The sequence below is a fragment of the Dasypus novemcinctus genome, chromosome 17 (genome assembly GCF_030445035.2).
Source record: "Dasypus novemcinctus isolate mDasNov1 chromosome 17, mDasNov1.1.hap2, whole genome shotgun sequence".
Taxonomy (NCBI): Eukaryota; Metazoa; Chordata; class Mammalia; order Cingulata; family Dasypodidae; genus Dasypus; species Dasypus novemcinctus.
The window spans coordinates 6,004,813-6,023,508 of record NC_080689.1 but is presented as its reverse complement, the minus strand read 5'-3'; the positions used below and the strand labels follow the sequence as shown (position 1 = coordinate 6,023,508).

Genomic DNA, 18,696 nt, shown 5'->3' with positions numbered 1-18,696 from the left:
GACCCAAGGGAGCGTGTGCCCTTTCCCCTTGGCCTTTGGAAGACATGCCGACAGACTCACTGGCACTAAGCCCCAGAAGGCTGATGAAGGTTTAAAGTGTTTTCCCTTCTTGTGGTGTTTACATTTCTTGCAGGGGTGAAGACATCTTAAGCCAGAGGAACGACTCCCTAGTTGTGGAATTTCAGTCCTCAGCCAGCAGATGCAGGAGGTATTATTTTGGGTTTGGGGATGTTCTCAGAAGCCCGGGAATCATCCTAAATGACCACCTGCCTGCTCCATCCGTGCACAAGGCCGCTTCACGCATCACGCCCGTCCCGTCTGTTGGGTTGGCTTGCGCTGGCAGAGGGCAGCGAGCATGTTTGCGCAAGTCTCCGCACAGTGGGTGCTGCGCAGGTGGTCTGAGGTCCTGGAGAGGAGAAGAGCTGCCATGCATGCAAGACAGGCTTCTCTCTTTTTCCTTTCCTTTTCTTTTTTCGGATTACAAATGCTGAGATTGGTCGGGATCAGCAAATCCATCCTGGTAAAACGAGGCTCCGCCTCTCGGCGAAGCCCAGTTCATATCCACAGCATGCATCGTGTGTTCTCAGAGCAGTGTCCATTTTCAATCCATGGAATGTTCATGAAAGTTGGGCTTTCATATTACAAACGTCCATCCGCATGGCCTGGGTCTCTGAACGAGAGCGTCCTTTCCACCTCGTGCCTCCCTTGTGCTGTTTGAAGTGATGGTGACGCGGGGAAAAGATTCCCGAGCCGCAGCCTGCCTGCCTGGGGAGGTCGGGGTTGGACTTCCAAGTCTAATAACTTTGGATACTGTGCTAAGGAGGAATTAAAATGCTGATAGGTTACATGTTCTGGGTGTTTAAACATGCCCTAATCTCAAATTTAAATGAAATGCCTGAGGTGCACACACAGCCTTGCCAGAAGCAGGGCCAGCAGACCCCTTAGGCGGCTCATTCAATGATATTCTGGCCCAAGGGGCAGAGCCGGGAGGAGAAGCAGTATTTAGTGTGTGCCTATTTTATTTGTGTTCTCCACAGCTACGGGACACAGATAGCCTTCCTTTTAGTAGAGATAACTATTCGGCTAAAAATAAAATAGAAATCACCGTTTTCCTAAGGTCCTTTGAACTCACAGAACTTTTTATTAACAATATCTTACTAGCAATACACTGGATTTTACGACACCTAAACCTGTTTAAAAGCTCTTTCGTGTTTGACCTTCACACTTAAACCTTAAAATGCCACCACCGAATGTACCTGTTCATAAACGAAGATGTTGGGGTGGATAGGGAGATCCCGGGGCTTCCCCGTCACCACGCGGCTGGTTAGGGGAGAACCAGTTAGGAAGTGTTCCACCTCCCAGCTCAGGCATCTGCTGCCTAGACCAAGTGGCAGCTCAAAGTGAGATGGCGACGGGTCACTTGGACTCGATGCGTTGCTGGGGATCCGCCAAGCGCGCACATCAGCTTGGGAGCGGGAGTTCTGTTGTCCACACGGACAGCAGGTTTCTTTAGCCAGTGCATTTCCTTCCTTCAATAAACAGTTCACTTCTTAATCATTAGTTGAATTAGGCCCATTATTTTCTCCTTATCAGAGGGAAGGACTCCTTTATTTCTTCCTTAGTCCTTCCAGTCATCTGGTATCTGGGCTTTTCATAATTGTATTTTTGGCAAACAGAGATTAATTTTCTTCAACAAAAGACCCAGTTCCTTGATGGCACGACGTAATTCATTTTCTCTTCTCCCCCTGCCTTGCCTGCTCCCTTTCCTCCTGGCACATTTTTCATAGTTAGGAGGAGTGATGGTGTCAAATATATCAGAAGGAAGAATTGATTCAGTGGCACTTTGACAACTTGACTGATTAACAGAGATCAGAAGAAGGCTCGTAATTGTGAAAACCACTGCAGCATGGAGTTCTAACAGCTCTTTAGGGAGCTAGTTAATGAAAGAATCACTACAGAAACACAGCCATGCAAAAAAAAAATAATAATAACAACAGGAGTATTCCCATATAACACTCAGAGGCGATGTCGTAAGAGGAGATATGCACATAATTTCTATTTACACATCGCTGTAATTACCGTCTGCTTTAGGATGAGTTTCCGTTTTTTCCCATCAAAGTTGCCTCGATATTTCCTCTTTCACGTATCAGGCCGAGAAGTCAAGTACAGGTTAGAACTCCTTCCAAGGATTTTTCTCGCTGAGGAATGTAATTAGCAGGCACCCGCGGGCATGCTGTCTGATTAGACGGGCTTTAATCTGACCGACGTTCTTGCGTCCTTGCCATTTGTCCATGAACCAGACTTCTGCCCTTAGATGAAGGCTAGACCGAGCTTCGCCCTTTTAATTTTTAAAAATTTTTCATGTGTGCCTGTTCTCTTTTCTTTCTCCTGATGCAGTGTCTACGAACCAGATAGAAATGTGTTACGGAGGAAAGAACGAGAAAGAAGAAATCAAGAAGCTCAGCAGGATGACGGCACATTTAATTCGAGTTACTCCCTCTTCAGTGAGCCTTACAAGGTAGATGGTTTATAGGTGTCAAGGTAGAGGGCTTACAGGTGTCTCTCTGCCCCCGTCACACACACCTCTGGCTCTGTGTGGTGGCTGTCTTCTCTGCAAGATTTGACCAGCCAAACTTCACTTTGGCTTCTGCCCGTTCAGCCCCCGGAACACGGGCCAGTCACTGGGTCCCAGGCCTCCCTCTAGCCCCCCAAATCCTGGTATCTAGTTCACATGCCTTCAGTGGTTACTCCCGCAGTAAAATTCTTAGTTTTGTTTAATATTGAGATCTGAGATCTGCTTGGGTGATTTTTATCAATCATACAGGCTTCATGTTTGCATCAATGTGAAAATTGTTTTGCTTTCTAAGCTTGTAGGAAACAAACCCTGTTAAAAAGAAGTTAGATTACATGTTTTTCATGCATGGATCATTCTTAAGGGTATTTATTAGGTCTAGTAGAAAAAGAATTGTATTATCTCTAGTTTATATCAAATGCCAGAAATATGATTTCTCTTCCAAAACTAGATCTCTCCCCAGATTTCACTAATACCTTAGGTGTCCTGGGGCGGTGGAGGACTTAAGCTGGTAACCTCTGCACTTTTAGTGCCCATGTTCCTTGTTAAGCTTCACCCCGACTTCTCTTGCCTGTCACACTCTGATGAGAATAATTGTATATTTAGAAACTGGAAGCAGAACAATTGTGTGTCAAATCTGAATTTTCAAGAAATGCTTCCAGCGAAACTACATAGGAAAGAAACTCCAGTCCCGGAAAGATTAATCCAGACAATTCTGCCAAGTGGCAATAGTAAATTTTCGGATTTCCTGACAATCCATTTCAACAGCAACACAATCCCAAAGATAGAGCCCTTTTCAATGTGCCCCAAGTGCTACAAGCTTCCGGTTCTGCTGAGATGCAGGGCGCTGCCACGCGCCCCTGGAGACGGTGAGGATTTGGCTCTCGTCTCCAGTTTCTCGTTGGGAACGTGGCAGCCCTGGTTCTGTGCCTCCTGCTTATCGCGAGTTTCTGTTCTCCGTCATAATCGCATGGGCGTTTTGCTTTTCCCTCTCCAGACTAACAAGGGAGATGAGCTCTCCAGCCGGATCCAGAACACGTTAGGCAATTACGATGAAATGAAAGACTTCTTAACGGATCGATCCAATCAGAGCCACCTCGTGGGTGTTCCCAAACCCGGGGTCCCGCAGAACCCCGCGAACAAGATGGACGAACACTTCGCTGCCGATTCCAGAGCCCAGCCCCAGCCCTCGCCCGTCTGTAGCGCTGCGTCCTCCACGCCAGCGGCCGTCCCGGTGCCGCAGGGTAAGAGAGGCCCCGGGAGCTGGCAGAACGCCGGGCACCCGCCCCCCGACGGCCAGCAGAGAGCAAGTAAGCACGGACACAGGTTGCTTGATGTGCACAAATCTGCTAACCCAAAGAGCAGTAGTAAGAAACCCAGTCACTGTGTGCCAAGCCCCTCATCCTCCTCTTCTTCCTCTTCTTCCAACTCAGCACAACAGGGCTCGCTCAGGACCGTGCTTGGCGACGGTGTGGGCAGACAGCAGCCACGGACCAAACAGGTGTGCAATGTAGAGGGGGGCCTCCAGGCCCAGGACAGGGCCCCTGCCCTGCCGGCCAAGCCCAGCGGCGGTGGACACTGTGTCCAGAACTTTCCCCCCTCCCTGGCTTCCAAACCCAGCCTGGTCCAGCAGAAGCCAACTGCCTACGTGCGGCCGATGGACGGCCAAGACCAGGCTCCCGATGAGTCTCCCAAGCTCAAGTCGTCCACGGAAACCAGCATGCACTGTGTGTCCTACAGGGGCGTCCCGGCCACCAAGCCAGAGGCGGTCAGAGCCAAGGCCAAGCTTTCCAAGTTCAGCATCCCCAAACAAGGGGAGGTGAGTCTTTGCTCTGTACCGCTCACGTGCCCCCACGTCGTTCCAAGGGACTGCTGGTGGGGATAAAGTCAACTTCCATACTGCTTTTTTCGCGAGGAGGGATCTGACGTCATGGGGTCGGGTTTGTCGCCATTGTGGCAGTAACTCAAGGGGAGGCAGACATGAAATGATTTCTTGAACTCAAATGCGTTATCGTAGAAAACGTTAAGTGCCAACAAGTGGAGTTGTGAGAGTGTGTCGGAGATGTGTTTTGGTTGGGGCAGGAAAATCTCCTTCAGTGTCTCCAAGGCGTTTTTTTTGTGTGGGCAAGCCAGTGTTGCCTGAGAGACATATTACCTGATCTGATATCATGGTATGGTATGTTAGTACTTGAAGGCTATACTTCTTAATACGTAAAGAGGTTGCGTTTTATGTAAAATATTTCAGACCCTCTTTTAACATTTTTACCAGTTTTTGAAATGGTCCTGGAGAAACTTCACAAGGTAAAGCCCACAACAACATTTAAGGAAATTGTGTAAACGACTCGATATTGATTACGGTGAATAGGCAAATCTATCTTCAGTCCTGTCCAAATTGGAATATTTAAAGCCCAGATTGGGTGGTGTTGATCAGAATTCTTACTCGGACCCTGCATGTCATGTGAAAATGATCTTAGGTGATATGAAGAGAGGGCAATCTTTTCGTCAAATCTGTCTGGTTTGCGTTTTTATTGCATTCTACCTGTTTATTCCTTGTACTATGAAATGGAGAGCGTGGACGGGTTTAGCGTGAGAATTCTAAACAAGCCAGTCAGTCATCACGGAGGTGGCAAGGAGGCCTCAGCACTTGAACATTAAGTCTGGATGGAGAATGAACTTTTGTTTTAGAGAAGCACATCTAATACCGTGTTCCAACCTGATAATGGTTGTCAAAAGCACACTGGGAAGAAACATGACTGCGCACATTTTTTGTTTTGTTGTGATGTGGTATACTGACTAAAACAGTGTGAGTTCTAGAACATCATATGTAGGAACTGCTGTAGGTTCATTTTTTCCTTTTGTCATAGTCTTCTATAAAGACTAAGTGTGACCAAATATGTCTTTTGTAGCCTAATTTGATGTAATAATCAAATGAAACAAATGGTTTGACATTTCTTGTGGGGTTTCCGGCAAGTCTGAGCTTGAATATTTGAAAGGTCTATGAATCATCTCAGAAACCACCATGGGCCAATCGGGAGATTAACATAGTACCCTTAAGAAGTCATCTTTTTACCCCCTGAGATGTTTACAAATTCTAGTGAGGAAATTGAGTAACATGTATACCAGTAACTTCTTTTGATTTTTAATTTGTGGTAGATTATAGAAACTATAATGCAGGAATTAATAGAGACAAACTGTTTTAACTTTAAATTTCTAAAAGCATACGTTTTAAGAAGATTGTAGGAAACACACATATCGTACCTTAAAATACTGAATTTCATCAACCTCTGTGATTTTGTCATCAAATGGCCTATGCTAAAACAAAACAGAACAAAAAAGCTGTGGGGACTAATTCAACCACCCACAATCTCTTTATCATTTTAATCCCAATCAATTCCTTGTTAAAATGATTTTTGTCTGCCAAAGAAATTTCATTTGTTAACTAATAATTGATTTGCTTATTTAGTTTGGAAACCAGTGAGTTCACAAAGTTCTGGTTAAAAGGAAAGAATTAATATTTTCGATAACCGCTACAGCCTTGCACAGACAACCCGAGTTTTCATTAGGCTTTTGGGAATGTCGTTAACGACTTGGATGTTTTCATGGTGCCCATCGAGAACTCCAGCTTGGTAATGAGGCCTGTACTCCTGTACTCATGGTTAGTAATTACAGAAAGAGCGAAATGCCTGAGCCAGGCGGAGAGAAAGGAGAGCCTTTCTACAGGGAGCGCTGCTCACCCAGTCCACCTGCCTGCTTCCTCCCCTTCCCATCCCAACTAGGTCATAGAGGGCAGCCCTGCCTGGAGGGAAACGAGGTAGGGAGGTGAGCCTTTCATGGGGTACAGCCCTGAGCGGTGGATTTGGGGGCCGCCAGTAGTCCTCCTGTTAGCAGGAAGCGGTGTTTATTAAGAAAGAGCCTGTCATTTGACTCTTGTGGCCTTCTCTGTTCAATCTGTGCGCCGTCACCGTCCGACAATGAGTCTTTGCCCAGTAGCAGCAGGCTGGTGTCTGTAAATGGCTCTTCTTGTCCTGCAGACTCAAAGGGACTTTTCTGAACAGTACACCAAGAGAAGACTGATCCCCTTTGGCAGGGATATTTGCTCTGTCTTTATAGGCCAATCCTGTAAAATCCACAATCACAGAAGCTGAGGAATTTTATCACCCAATCAGATTTTACGATTGGGGAAATGCTTGCTTTTATTTTTTGAAGAGATAAAGCAATGTAAGTGGCACAAAATTTTTTAAAAAATTAATGCTTTTATATATATATATATTTTAAATGCAAATACCACCTGTATGAAAATGTCCTCTCCAGCATTAGTTTCCAGTGAGGTAGGGAATGTATTTTTAGGGGAATGTACAAATGGAGCTTTTTGGAAAACTTACAGAGAAAATGACCTAAAAGGGAACTCACATTCCTTGGCCACGCTTTTTCAGGATGTTAGCTGGAGGGTGGGACATCTGACAATGTGACAACTTTGATGGGTTAAAAAGATACACTAGGTTAAAAGGACATAAAGACGGGTGGAGGTGTGGGACAGCTATATGATATTGTGTAGGTACATTACTCATAAGAAAATCAAGTCAATTACTTGTGCAATGTGATGTGAGAATATTTCAAAAATTCTAAGACGTGCTCTCTGCCTCCAAAAAATTTACATGAATTGAATAAATTAAGACTCCAGCACATAGCTTTTCATTTCCAGTTTCTCTCACTTAAATCCCAAACTAAATTTAAAATTGGTCTTCTAGTCCTAGAAAAATGCCATCACTTTCATAATTCTTGTAGTAGAAAAATTTTCTGTTATTTTTAAAAATTGAGACTTTGTGAGTCTCTTTTGCCTGATTTTACCCTTCATAAATTCCACATTCTGTCCCTTACAACATCTGCACTCTATCTGCTGCCATGGCGAATTATTTGTTATAACTCCTTAGTCTTCAATAATAGGTAATTAGTGTAGAAAAATTCAGCGCAATCGGATGTGGAAGTTAAAGGCCTCAAGGGAATTCCTTAACTTACACACCTGCCTCCTGGCTGGTTTTTCCCAGCCCCAATTTGTGTTTAATGAAAAACATATTTTCACTGTTGTAGCTGGTGTCTTTTATTCTTGATTCCACCCTCATTAAGTGAGTCTCCCCTGCAGTGCCAGAAAGACGCCTGCCCTTAGGTGAGAGGCAAGGGACGAACTGATGGCCAAAGCATGCCTTCTAGAACATTCCAGGACCTGAGCACGCTTACTCGTACTTCCAATTGCAGTAAATTGTTTTGGTTTGCAAATTAATGCTTTGCCCGTAAAACGTAATTCAAAATCTAGACATCGGGGATTGCTAGCCTAGAGGGGCAGGGGCTGGCTTCACGGTCCCTAAAATGTATGCAATCTCGAGGACCTTTTTAAGAAAAGACTGGAATGATACCTTACACTTGCAATCTTTGCAAAAAAGCCTATGACCACATTACCAATCACTAGAGCTCCTTCTGCGGCCTTGGAAAAGTCCTCACCCGTTAGCTTCATAGGATATCTGCCTCTGGCTCATGAAGTGATAAGAAATTATTAAAGTGATGATTTTAGATCTGAAAAAAATGCTTTTTATTAGTCTAAAACTTAGTAGGATTTAAAAATACTTATATGCTAGATGATATGTTCAAAGCACAGTAGAACGGTATTATGGAAAAGCCTACTAGGCAGTGCCATTGAAATAAAATATGTGTCTCAAGGTTATGAAACTAGTTTGTTTGGCAAGCTACAGCTTCAGCAATGGTCCACCAAAACATATATACTTTACTTTCTGTTTCTTCTTAATTTAACAAATGGCAGTGATACGAAAGTGCCATTGCAGGGAGCTCTGATGGCTGGGAACAGGACACAGTTGAGAAAGAAACCAGGGACTGAGGCCTGAGAGAGTCTATGATAAGGAAAGAGACAGCTCAGTTTGACTTTAAATAAATTAGGAGTTTGAGTTGTGGCTGAAAATCCATCAACAAGGACAGGATAGCTGTTTTTTTTTTTTTTTGGTTGATCACAATTTTATTTGTTGAAATCAGTAATTAAATAGTTTAAGACATATTGATTGATCAGAGGCTTTTCATAATGGGGATTTAACAAAATCACCCTTTACACCGCCAGCACGAGTGGAAAGATGAAGCATCATGATCCCACAAAATAGCTTCCTAGAAAAGCAATTAACTGATTTTTGTTTAAAGTTCACAGACGATAAATGATTTCAGCTTCCTATTTCCTGTCACTCTTGGTTACCTCTATCTGAAAATGGGTTTCTTCCAAATTAAAGTTGGCACCAGCCTGTTGGGCCAAAAAGTTTTCTGTAAAGTGGTGTGTACATTGCTACTCATGCTCGTCGAAATCCCTCAATTACGTTTGAGATGCATAACGTCGTCCAGTCCATGTGTACTATCTGCGTGTTCACTGAGGAAATGAGGGCTTGGGGCACGTGGGGAGACTCGGTTTCCCTCTCTGTCCCAGTCTAATCCTCCCCGTCATCCCACCTCCACCTGCTCCCCGCCCCCGATGCACAGAGGCCCTGCAGAGCCCCACATTCTGCCCGTCTCCCCTCAGGGGACCCCCTTCTCTTAGGAGGGTCCCCTGCAAGCGTCAAGCCTGATAACCTTGATCTCACATGGCGGGGTGGAGGCCTTTGCTTCCGTAATATAGATGGTCATGTGGAAGGTCAGAGTGAAGGCTGCCCACTGGAAGTGTGTCCATATTTTTACATTCGGCCAGCAGGGCCCTAAAAGGGAAGGCAAAAGTTTCCCAAACTCTTTCCTGGAAATTTTGAAGAAAACCTATTAAGAAAGCTCCTGTGTGTTAAAGGGGTAGTGTCCTTTTCCTTTGTTTTCCTCCCTGGGCTCCTTTACAGGATAAACACAAGGTTTTTAGTCTTAAGGGTGGGAAACACCAGCTCAGAGTGTTGGCGCTGGGGGAAGAACCCGGAGGGGCGGGAGAGGAATTGGCAAGCTGCACTGATTTCCCCAGGTCTCCCGCAGCTTTCTCCGCTGGAAAGCACCTGCACGGAGGAAGGCACTGCTTCTCCCTAAGCTGCACCCTGCATGTGGTGCTGGGGTCCTGGCACTCGCAGCCTGGGGTTCATCGAGAGCCCGGAGCCTCTGTGCTCGGAGGCAGTCGAAATGGTCCAGCCTGTCTCCCACCCTGAAAAAAAGTGGCACGCTAGAGCCCAAGGAGAAAAGCCTCTGCTTTCGTGCTGCGTCTTTCCTTGGTCAGGACCCACGTGCTCTCCTTCAGATCCACAGGAAGAGGGGCAGAGCTGAAGAGCCATGGGCTCTGGAGACACGCAAGACCAGGATTTAAATCTGGGCTCTGCCACTCCTTAGCCCTGCACTGGGAGCGCGGATTTCAACTCCTCAGTTTCCTTTTGTGTGATGGGGAGAAAGTGGTTAATACCTGATGCGTAGTTGTTGGGAGGAGGAGTGTTGCCGTGAAGTATGTGATAGGCTTAGCTAAGTGGCCATAGGTCAGCATGCAGGAATTAACTACATTATTTTTATTAGAAAGACCTCTGAAGCAACAAAATATACAAATAGACGCATAATTTTTTAAAAGATTTTTATTTTTTATTTATTTCTCTCCCCTTCCTCGCTCCCCGCCACCCCCCCCCAGTTGTCTGCTCTCTGTGTCCATTTGCTGTGTGTTCTTCTGTGTCCGCTTGTATTCTTATTAGCGGCACTGGGTATCTGTGTCTCTTTTTGTTGCATCATCTTTTTTAAAAAAAGATTTATTTATTTATTTATTTATTTATTTATTTATTTATTTCTCTCCCCTCCACCCCCCCACCCTGGTTGTCTGTTCTCTGTGTCTATTTGCTGCATCTTCTGTGTCTGCTTCTGTTGTCAGCGGCACGGGAATCTGTGTTTCTTTTTGCTGCGTCATCTTGTTGTGTCATTTCTCCATGTGGGCGGTGCCATTCTTAGGCAGGCTGCACTTTCTTTGGCGCTGGGCGGCTCTCCTTACGGGGTGCACTCCTTGTGCGTGGGGCTCCCCTACGCCAGGGCCACCCCTGCATGGCACGGTACTCCTTGCACGCATCAGCACTGCGCATGGGCCAGCTGCACATGGGTCAAGTGGGCCCGGGGTTTGAACCACGGACCTCCCATGTGGTAGATGGACGCCCTAACTGCTGGACCAAGTCCACTTCCCTGCTGCATCATCTTGCTGCGTCAGCTCTCCATGTGTGCGGCGCCACTCCTAGACAGGCTGCACTTTTTTCACACAGGGCGGCTCTCCTTACGGGGTGCACTCCTTGCACATGAGGCTCCTCTACGCGGGGGACACCCCTGCATGGCACGGCACTCCTTGTGCGCATCAGCACTGCACATGAGCCACCTCCACACAGGTCAGGAGGCCCTGGGTTTGAAGCCTGGACCTCCTATGTGGTCGGTGGACGCTCTATCCGTTGAGCCAAATCTGCTTCCCACACATAGATGCGTTATTGAAGGCACTTTTGGGTGTGTGCATGTGTGTATGTAGGCAAAAGAGACAGAGAGAGAATAATGACCTGAAAGTTCGTCTGTCCTTATTCGTTTAAAATAACTGAAATCTGGAAGATGGAAATGAACCTGGACTAAGGCAGTGAAGGTTGAGTGATAACACGCTCCCCGGTTTAATGCTTTGCCCTCTTCTGAGGTTATATTGCTGGGTCTGGGATCAAATGTGCTCCCTCTTTGGTTTTTCTGATCCATTATCACCTTAGTGGAATATATCACATGCAAGCTTTGTTACCAGTGGAACCAAGTGCCAAATCAACAAGATTGGGGTTTAGGAGAAAGGTTAACATTTTCAGGTCGTAAGTATTTTGAATGATGCCTTGAAATAGATCCAGCTGCAGCCACCACGTATTAGACAGCGTGATTAATTGGGCTGAGCAACAGAGTCACTTTTTTCCACTTGATGCACCAGTGTTGGCAGTACCCTTAGAGTGGATGCAAAGGGAGCCTCCTTCCACCACTGTGGACAGGCTCCAGTTCTGTTTTGACCAAAGATGAGGCTTTGGAACCACCCAGATGCTCCCAGAAGTGAAATCGACTAGGACCCATCTCTCCTGAGTAACTGGCCTGAGATTTAAGTGCGGATTTGAGAGGGTGGTCTCTGGAGCTAGACAGTTTGAGTTTGAACCTCAGGAGCAATGGGACCTTGTGTCTACTTATCTGTGCCTTGGACTCCTGATAGCACCTATTGTTAGCATTTTTATGACGATTAAATGAGCTAATACTTGCGCAGGGCTTAGAACAGTGGCTGGTTCATAGTAAGCACCCAGTAAAAAGTCACGATGATAATACTTCCATTATATTATTTATGGTGGCTCTGTTTGCATTCACCCTCTAATCTCATCAACTGGAGATGGTTAGGAAGTTCAGAAGCCAGAAGGAGAGGTGAGGTGGATTCCTTTCACTAAATATTCCAAACAGTAAACCTGCTTGGGTTTACTGAAGGATCCCCAACTGTGCCTGGCACATAGTTTATGCTCAATAGATATTTATGGAATTAGTTCATAAATTTTAGGATGTGGTTCAAGGAAGACACTAGCCTTTTGTCATTGATCTCCTCTTATTGAGGCCTCAGTAATTTCCTGCCAAACCTTTTATGAGAAAAGAGGAGCCAAATACTTCCAACATATAATTTATAGCTACTGTTACAAAGAGAAATGGGAACCATATTTATGGGGGTATGTAAACACAGCACCTATAAAATAAATCATAGAGCTATAGGTGGCCTCAGAAACAAAAGCTGCAGCGGACCATGGCTCCGAAATGGATGATACGTGCTCTGCCTCTTCTTTTTTCTCCTTTGTTTGGTTTCACGAGCAGAAGCCCTCGCTTTGGTGGTGGTGTGTGTGTGTTGTGTGTGCTGTGGACAGATGCTTACGTTCTCTGGCAGGGAATGCGAGCCGTAGTAAAAGGATATGGGGATGAGGACGGTGATGAGCAGAAGTGAGCATTTAGGGGAGAGTCTAAATTTTCAAACTTTCAACCACATGAATTAGGGTTTAATGGTCTTAAAATGGCGTAAAGCACATGGAGTGCTTGGAGGCATCCCTTCACCCCATGGGATCCGGATTCCCAGAAAGCCCCTCGGCCCTTTTTCTCTGCCTGTTACTTACTCTGTGCTGCGTGAAGCCTGCTTTTGTTATGATGCCTATTTCAGTTACTCACACGAGGTCGTGCCTTGTTTCATAGTTTATGCACACATAATCCACATGTTTATGCAGAACTCTGTTTATTTATTGTCCTACATCCTTCAAAAATATTGTTGATTACATAGCATAGCCTTTGCTTGCCTGTAATACACAGTAATGGTTGACCCCATGTTTGAGTTGGCTAAGCTGTTCAAAGCAGGTACCGTGAAATGCATGGGCTTTGACAATGGGACTTTATTAGCTTACAAGCTTACAGTTTTGAGGCCATGAAAATGTCCAGATCAAGGCATCATCAGGATGCTGCTTTCTTCCTGAAGACTGGCTGTCAGCAGTCATGGACTGTTCTGTCACACGGCAAGGCACATGGTGGCATCTGCTGGTCTCTCCCCTCTTCCAGGTTTTGTTGCATCCGTCTTCTTATTTCCATGACTTTCTTTTTTTGTAGTCATCCCATTTAATAAAGACTTCAATAAGGGGATTAAGACCTACCCTGGGCCTTGTAGTAACCTCATCAAAAAGTCCTACTTGCAGTGGGTTTACACCCACAGGAATGGATTAAATGTAAAAGCATGATTTTCTGGGGTGCATACAGTTCCAAACCACCCACCCCATATCCACAGGACAGGAGAATAAGTAGTGGGAAATAGAAAAAATGTAGTCATTCAGCTATTATCTACCCCCAGTTCATGTATGTTTTGAAAAATCTCAAGAGCTTCAATGATGGAAAGTCTCTCAAGGTCGTGTCATTCAAATCTCATGGCACGTTTGACTCCTCTTTGTGATGTCCCTATGAAGGCTCATCTTGTCTCTGCTTAGATCCCACAGCTAAGGGGGCTACATGTCCTCCTTGGGTGGCCTCCAGCTCTTGGGCCAGCTGTTCCTTGTCTGGTCTACAAATCAGCCATGCTATAACATAGGCTTCTTAGCTTTAGTCGTGCTCCCTGGGATTTCATGATTGTTGGCTATTTGATTTTGTTTGTCTTTGATTATTAATTCTGTTGGTTAACTCCTGATATTAAAGTACATTTAAGCATGAGCTTTTAGAGAGGGCTTCCTTGTTTCATCATAGCCTTTCTAAAATATTCTTTTACAATTTTCGTTTTTACTCTTTTATAACTTGTGGTAAGTACTATGGAAAAAAGGAAAGCAGAGCAGGTTAAGGGGACTGTGGATGAAGATGGGGTCGGGGGATAGGGAGCTGGTAGCAATATGGAAAGGGTGGTTAGAGGACTCCTTATTGAACAAGTGAGATTTGAGCAAGAAGAGAATGAGGCAAGGGCATGTGGGAGCTGGCCAAGAAGATAATCTGGAGAAAGAAAGTTTCAGGTAGACTAGATAGTGAGAGCAAAGGCCCAAGTACGGTCATGTCCAGATATAGCAACAAGGCCAGTGTGCTGGGGTAGAGTGTGTGAGGGGGAAGGAGCTAGGAGAGGCATCTCCATTGTGGAAGGCTGCATAGAACACAGGGAGGACCTCGGCTTTACCCTGAGAATGGGGAGTCACTGAAGGACTTTGAGCTGAGGAGTTGCATCATCTACTTAAGGACTAAAAGGATCTGTCTGGCTGTGGTGCTGAAAACAGATGTACTGGGTGGGAAGTAGAGCAGGAAGGCCAGGTGGGAGGTTATTGCTCACGTGGGGGTAGATGACAGTGGCGGGGGCCAGGGCAGTTGGTGAAAAGGTTGGATTCTGGGTATATTTTGAAGGAGAGCCAATAAGATTTTCTGACAGCATGGATGACAGAAAGGAGGACTTGAGGTCAGGCTTCTGACCTGACCAACTGAGAAGACAAAGTTGCTGTCAACCGAGATGGGAAAAGCTACAGGTGGGACTGGTTATTGGGGGGGAAGGTGAGTTCATTTGGGCTATTGAGTTTGAGGTGTCTGTTAGACGTCTGAGTGGAGGTAATCTCTGGGCACACTGGTTGGACCCACAAGACTGCACATTGATAGAGAAGTCTAGGTGCGAGTTATAAATGCGGGGATTGTCCGCATACAGGTAATATCTAATGGCTTGAGGCTGGCCGAGGTCACACAGCAAGTGAGCAGGTGAGGAAGAGGGCTGAGCAGTGGTGCATTTCCACATTAAGGGGCTGGTGAAAAGAGAAGGAGCCAGCAAAGGAGACCGAGAAGAAGGTGCCAGTAGGTAGGAAAAAAACACAACAAAGAGAGTGGATATAGTGTTTGGAGGGCACAAGAAAAGAGTTGTCATCACCTGTTTGATTTAAGAGAGTAGAAGAGGAATTAGAGACTTTACATTTTCCAGACAACATTTTTAAGAGTTTTTTTTTTTCTTTTGTAAAGGACAGCAAAGATTATGAAAGTAATATGTGTTCATTGTAAGGATTTGGATACTATTTAAAATATGGGGAAACGGACTTGGCCCAGTGGTTAGGGCGTCCGTCTACCACATGGGAGGTCCGCGGTTCAAACCCCGGGCCTCCTTGACCCGTGTGGAGCTGGCCCATGCGCAGTGCTGATGCGGGCAAGGAGTGCCGTGCCACGCAGGGGTGCCCCTCACGTAGGGGAGCCCCACGTGCAAGGAGTGCGCCCGTAAGGAGAGCCACCCAGCACGAAAGAAAGTGCAGCCTGCCCAGGAATGGCGCCACCACACTTCCGTGCCGCTGACGACAACAGAAGCGGACAAAGAAACAAGACACAGCAAATAGACAAAGAGAACAGACAACGGGGGGGGCGGGATTAAATAAATAAATCTTAAAAAAAAAAAATGTACTTGTCAAAAAAATATGCCATTATGCAGTAAACTTTGCTTTAAAAAAAATAAATAAATAAAAATAAAATATGAAGAAGGAAAGAAAAATCACCTGTAATCTGACAACTTGGAAATAGTCACAATGAACATTTTGGTACAGATCTTTCTGGACTTTTAAACAATATATATACTTACATTTTCTTTATTGAATTAGGATCCCATCTGTTTTCCTTACACACTGTAATTATTTTACCATGCCTGGGAACAGTTTGGGGCAACATTCAGTGTCTGGTCTATAATAGCCACACCCCATCTAATTGGAAACTTCGATGGTATTATCCTATGGAAGTCCTATAATTTACTTACACAGTCTGTTTGTTGGGCATCTAAACTGGGTTGAAGTTTTTTCCTTGTGGTAAATTATTCTGCAGGCACAACCTTATAAGTAAATATTATTAATATGTATATATAATTATTTCCTAAGAAAAATTCTTATACATTTGATTGATAAGTCCAAAATGGGCAAAAGATTGTCATATATAATCTTTTGTGAATTATCTGTTCATGTCTTTTACCCACAATTCTATTGAAGTATTTGACATTTTTCTTACTCAATTAGATGAGCTCTTTAAATAGAAGAAAATTGACCTTTCCAAAATACACCGTAGGCAGTTTTCCCAGTTTGTTAGTTAACCTTAGAGTATAGAAATTAAAAGTTTGTATCTCTCTACCTTTTTGATCTCCTCTGTTATTTTTTATGCTTAGAAAGGCTATTCCAGTAGATGTATGAGAGAGTGTTAAATCTAAAGTATGAACCCATAAAGGGACTAGAAAATAAGTGAAAAAATTATCTATCTGGAATTGATTTTGAAATAATTTATTTTGAATAAGCTTTACATATTTATTTTTCCAAAGAGTCAAATCCCAGCAGAATTTATTGATCTATCTTTTCTCTACTATTTCAGTAAGTAAAAATTCAATATTTATGAAATTATGATTTGGCTATAGGCTAGGTTCCTATAGTATAATTCTCATTTACTAGAAATCTTAAATCAAATGTTCTATCCTTTCAAAGCAAAGCTCAAGTTCTACCACTCCACAGTTTGCTCCAACTGTCCAAGAGCTTCCTTTCTTTTGAATTCCTATAGCGTTGACATGTGTTATATTACCGTGTATTATTCACTTTTCTCTGTGTTTGTCTGGTCTCACAAAAATACTGTAAGCCCTTTGAGGACATGGTTGAGATCCCATTCATTTCCGTGCCATCGTCTTCTAGAATACAATTCTATTACATTTGTACTGATGTTTTCTTGTCCCTGAGATCTGGACATTGCATTTCTGCACCTGAAATATAGGGAGATAAAAACCCACTTTCACTGGTTTGAGTGATGTTAGGTAGATCAATGGCAAAATAAAGAATAACAACTAGAATGACATTTAAGTATAGCGTCCGTTCTGTCCTAGCTTCATCTCCCTCTACTTACCAGACTTCTCGGTACTCTCCTTTCCAAGTTTGCCTGCTGAATTCTTTCTTCCAGGCCAGTTCCTCTTATAAAAATAATTATTTTTGAAAATTAGATAGTCATAACCTAGAATTGATTGGTGTTAATATCATAGCGTATTTCCTTTCCATCTTATTCTTTCAATGTTTTCTGTTTGAATACTCATTGGTTTTATGAATACAACACATGCTTATTTAAATAATTCAAATAATGCAGGAAAATGAAACATACATCAAATCAAATCCTACCACCCAGGGAAAAACTCATCACAGACATGAGATGCACAACATTCCAGATAACATTCTTTCTCTCCTTTCACCTCTTTTTATATTCTTTAGTTTCATGAAATTTGGAGTCTCCTTTAACCTTTGATATATACTCTTTTAATATGCCTATCCTGTTATTTCTTGTTAGGTGATTTGCTCTTTCTGCTCGAATACCTAAAGAATTTTTCCTTTATCTTTAAATTTCTTCAGCTTAACAAAAATATGCCTTAGAACTGAGCTTTCCTGAAACATGGCAGGGTCTTTCAGTCTGCAGATCAGTTCTTTCTTCTAATTCAGGGAATTTTAAAAATATTAAGTGTTTGTACGCATTGTTTTAGATTTGCCTCTTAAAAGAACCTCAGTCATCCTTATGTTGAATTGTTTTTGTCTTTCTTTCATATTTACTAGTTGCTCTCTAATTGCTTTGATTTGTGTGTGTGTGTTTAATCTACATTTACTGTTATTTTCCTATTTGTCAGTGATTCAATTTCTGATGTCTATTCTGTTTTTCACTGTCTCTAATTTTTTAAGGTATTGCTATCACACAATTACACAGTTTTGTTGAAAAAATTGTGCCCCTAATGAGTACTTAATTCAGTCCTTTCCAAGAAGTTACGTGATTTTAATTATAATCTAGTAGTTTAATAAGATTAATTTCATCATTCAGTTTATTTTTCATAAAAAATTTAGACATCAAACTTTTCTTCACTTACTGCTATTAAATTTTGATTTTCCCTCGTAACATGATTCCTTTTTCAGCATCAGTCGCCCTCAGAAAGATCAGTGTCTCTACTATAAATTGATTAGAGCATGGGTCAGCTTCATGTGATGATTCCAAGTAGCAGCGGCTTAGAAACGAGGGGAGCGTTTATCTTTCTTTCACTGTAAGTCTGGCTTCCTGTGCTGGTTCTCCTCTGTGGAATCCCTGTGTGGCCTCAGACTCATTTTCTTCCGTCTCCTAAGAGGCTTTCCCACACCCACAGGATCCACAGTGGGCCTCTGTCCCTTTCCAGCCCTGGGAAGAGGGTGGGGAGGGGACAGCCGGCCCTGCCCTTTAAAGGGACACCTAGAAGGAGCACACGCCATTTTCTCTCACATCCCATTGGTCAGAATTAGTCACCTGTCTGTACGGAGCTTCCGAGAAGCTTAGGAAATGCTAGGTCACCATGTGCCCAAGTGAAATTATTACTGTGGAGAAAGACAAGAATAGATATTGTGGAAAAATAAGCAGCCTCTGCCCTGTGGTAGTTTTATGTGCTTTCATATCACTGATTGTTTATCTCTCTTAGGACTTGGTGAACCCTTCCAAAAGGCAGGAATCGTTTTCCCCATCCTTATTTCCCCAGTGCCTATTTGAGTTCAATGTTCGGTAGTTATTTGCTGAATTGCTGTTTTTCAATTGAAATGACATAGTCTATATAATTCTTTTGAATTTCTGAAAGAATGTGGTCTATAAATTCATGAAGTGTTTTAGAATATTCTAAG

General features: G+C 43.7%; 1 protein-coding gene across 5 annotated transcripts in view; it reads left to right on the top strand.

The window, feature by feature from the left end:
* The window catches only part of AFF3 (ALF transcription elongation factor 3), a 563,374-nt gene that overhangs the window by 142,374 nt on the left and 402,304 nt on the right, over positions 1–18,696 (top strand). For 3 of the 5 annotated variants that reach the window (XM_058278182.2, XM_058278183.2, XM_058278181.2), the window contains exons 3-5: positions 134–208; positions 2,398–2,518; positions 3,570–4,391. In XM_058278182.2, coding sequence (XP_058134165.1) covers positions 134–208; positions 2,398–2,518; positions 3,570–4,391 — 1,018 coding nt within the window. The remainder of the gene's footprint in view (positions 1–133; positions 209–2,397; positions 2,519–3,569; positions 4,392–18,696) is intronic. The other 2 variants (XM_058278185.2, XM_058278184.2) reach the window with 2 other exon arrangements.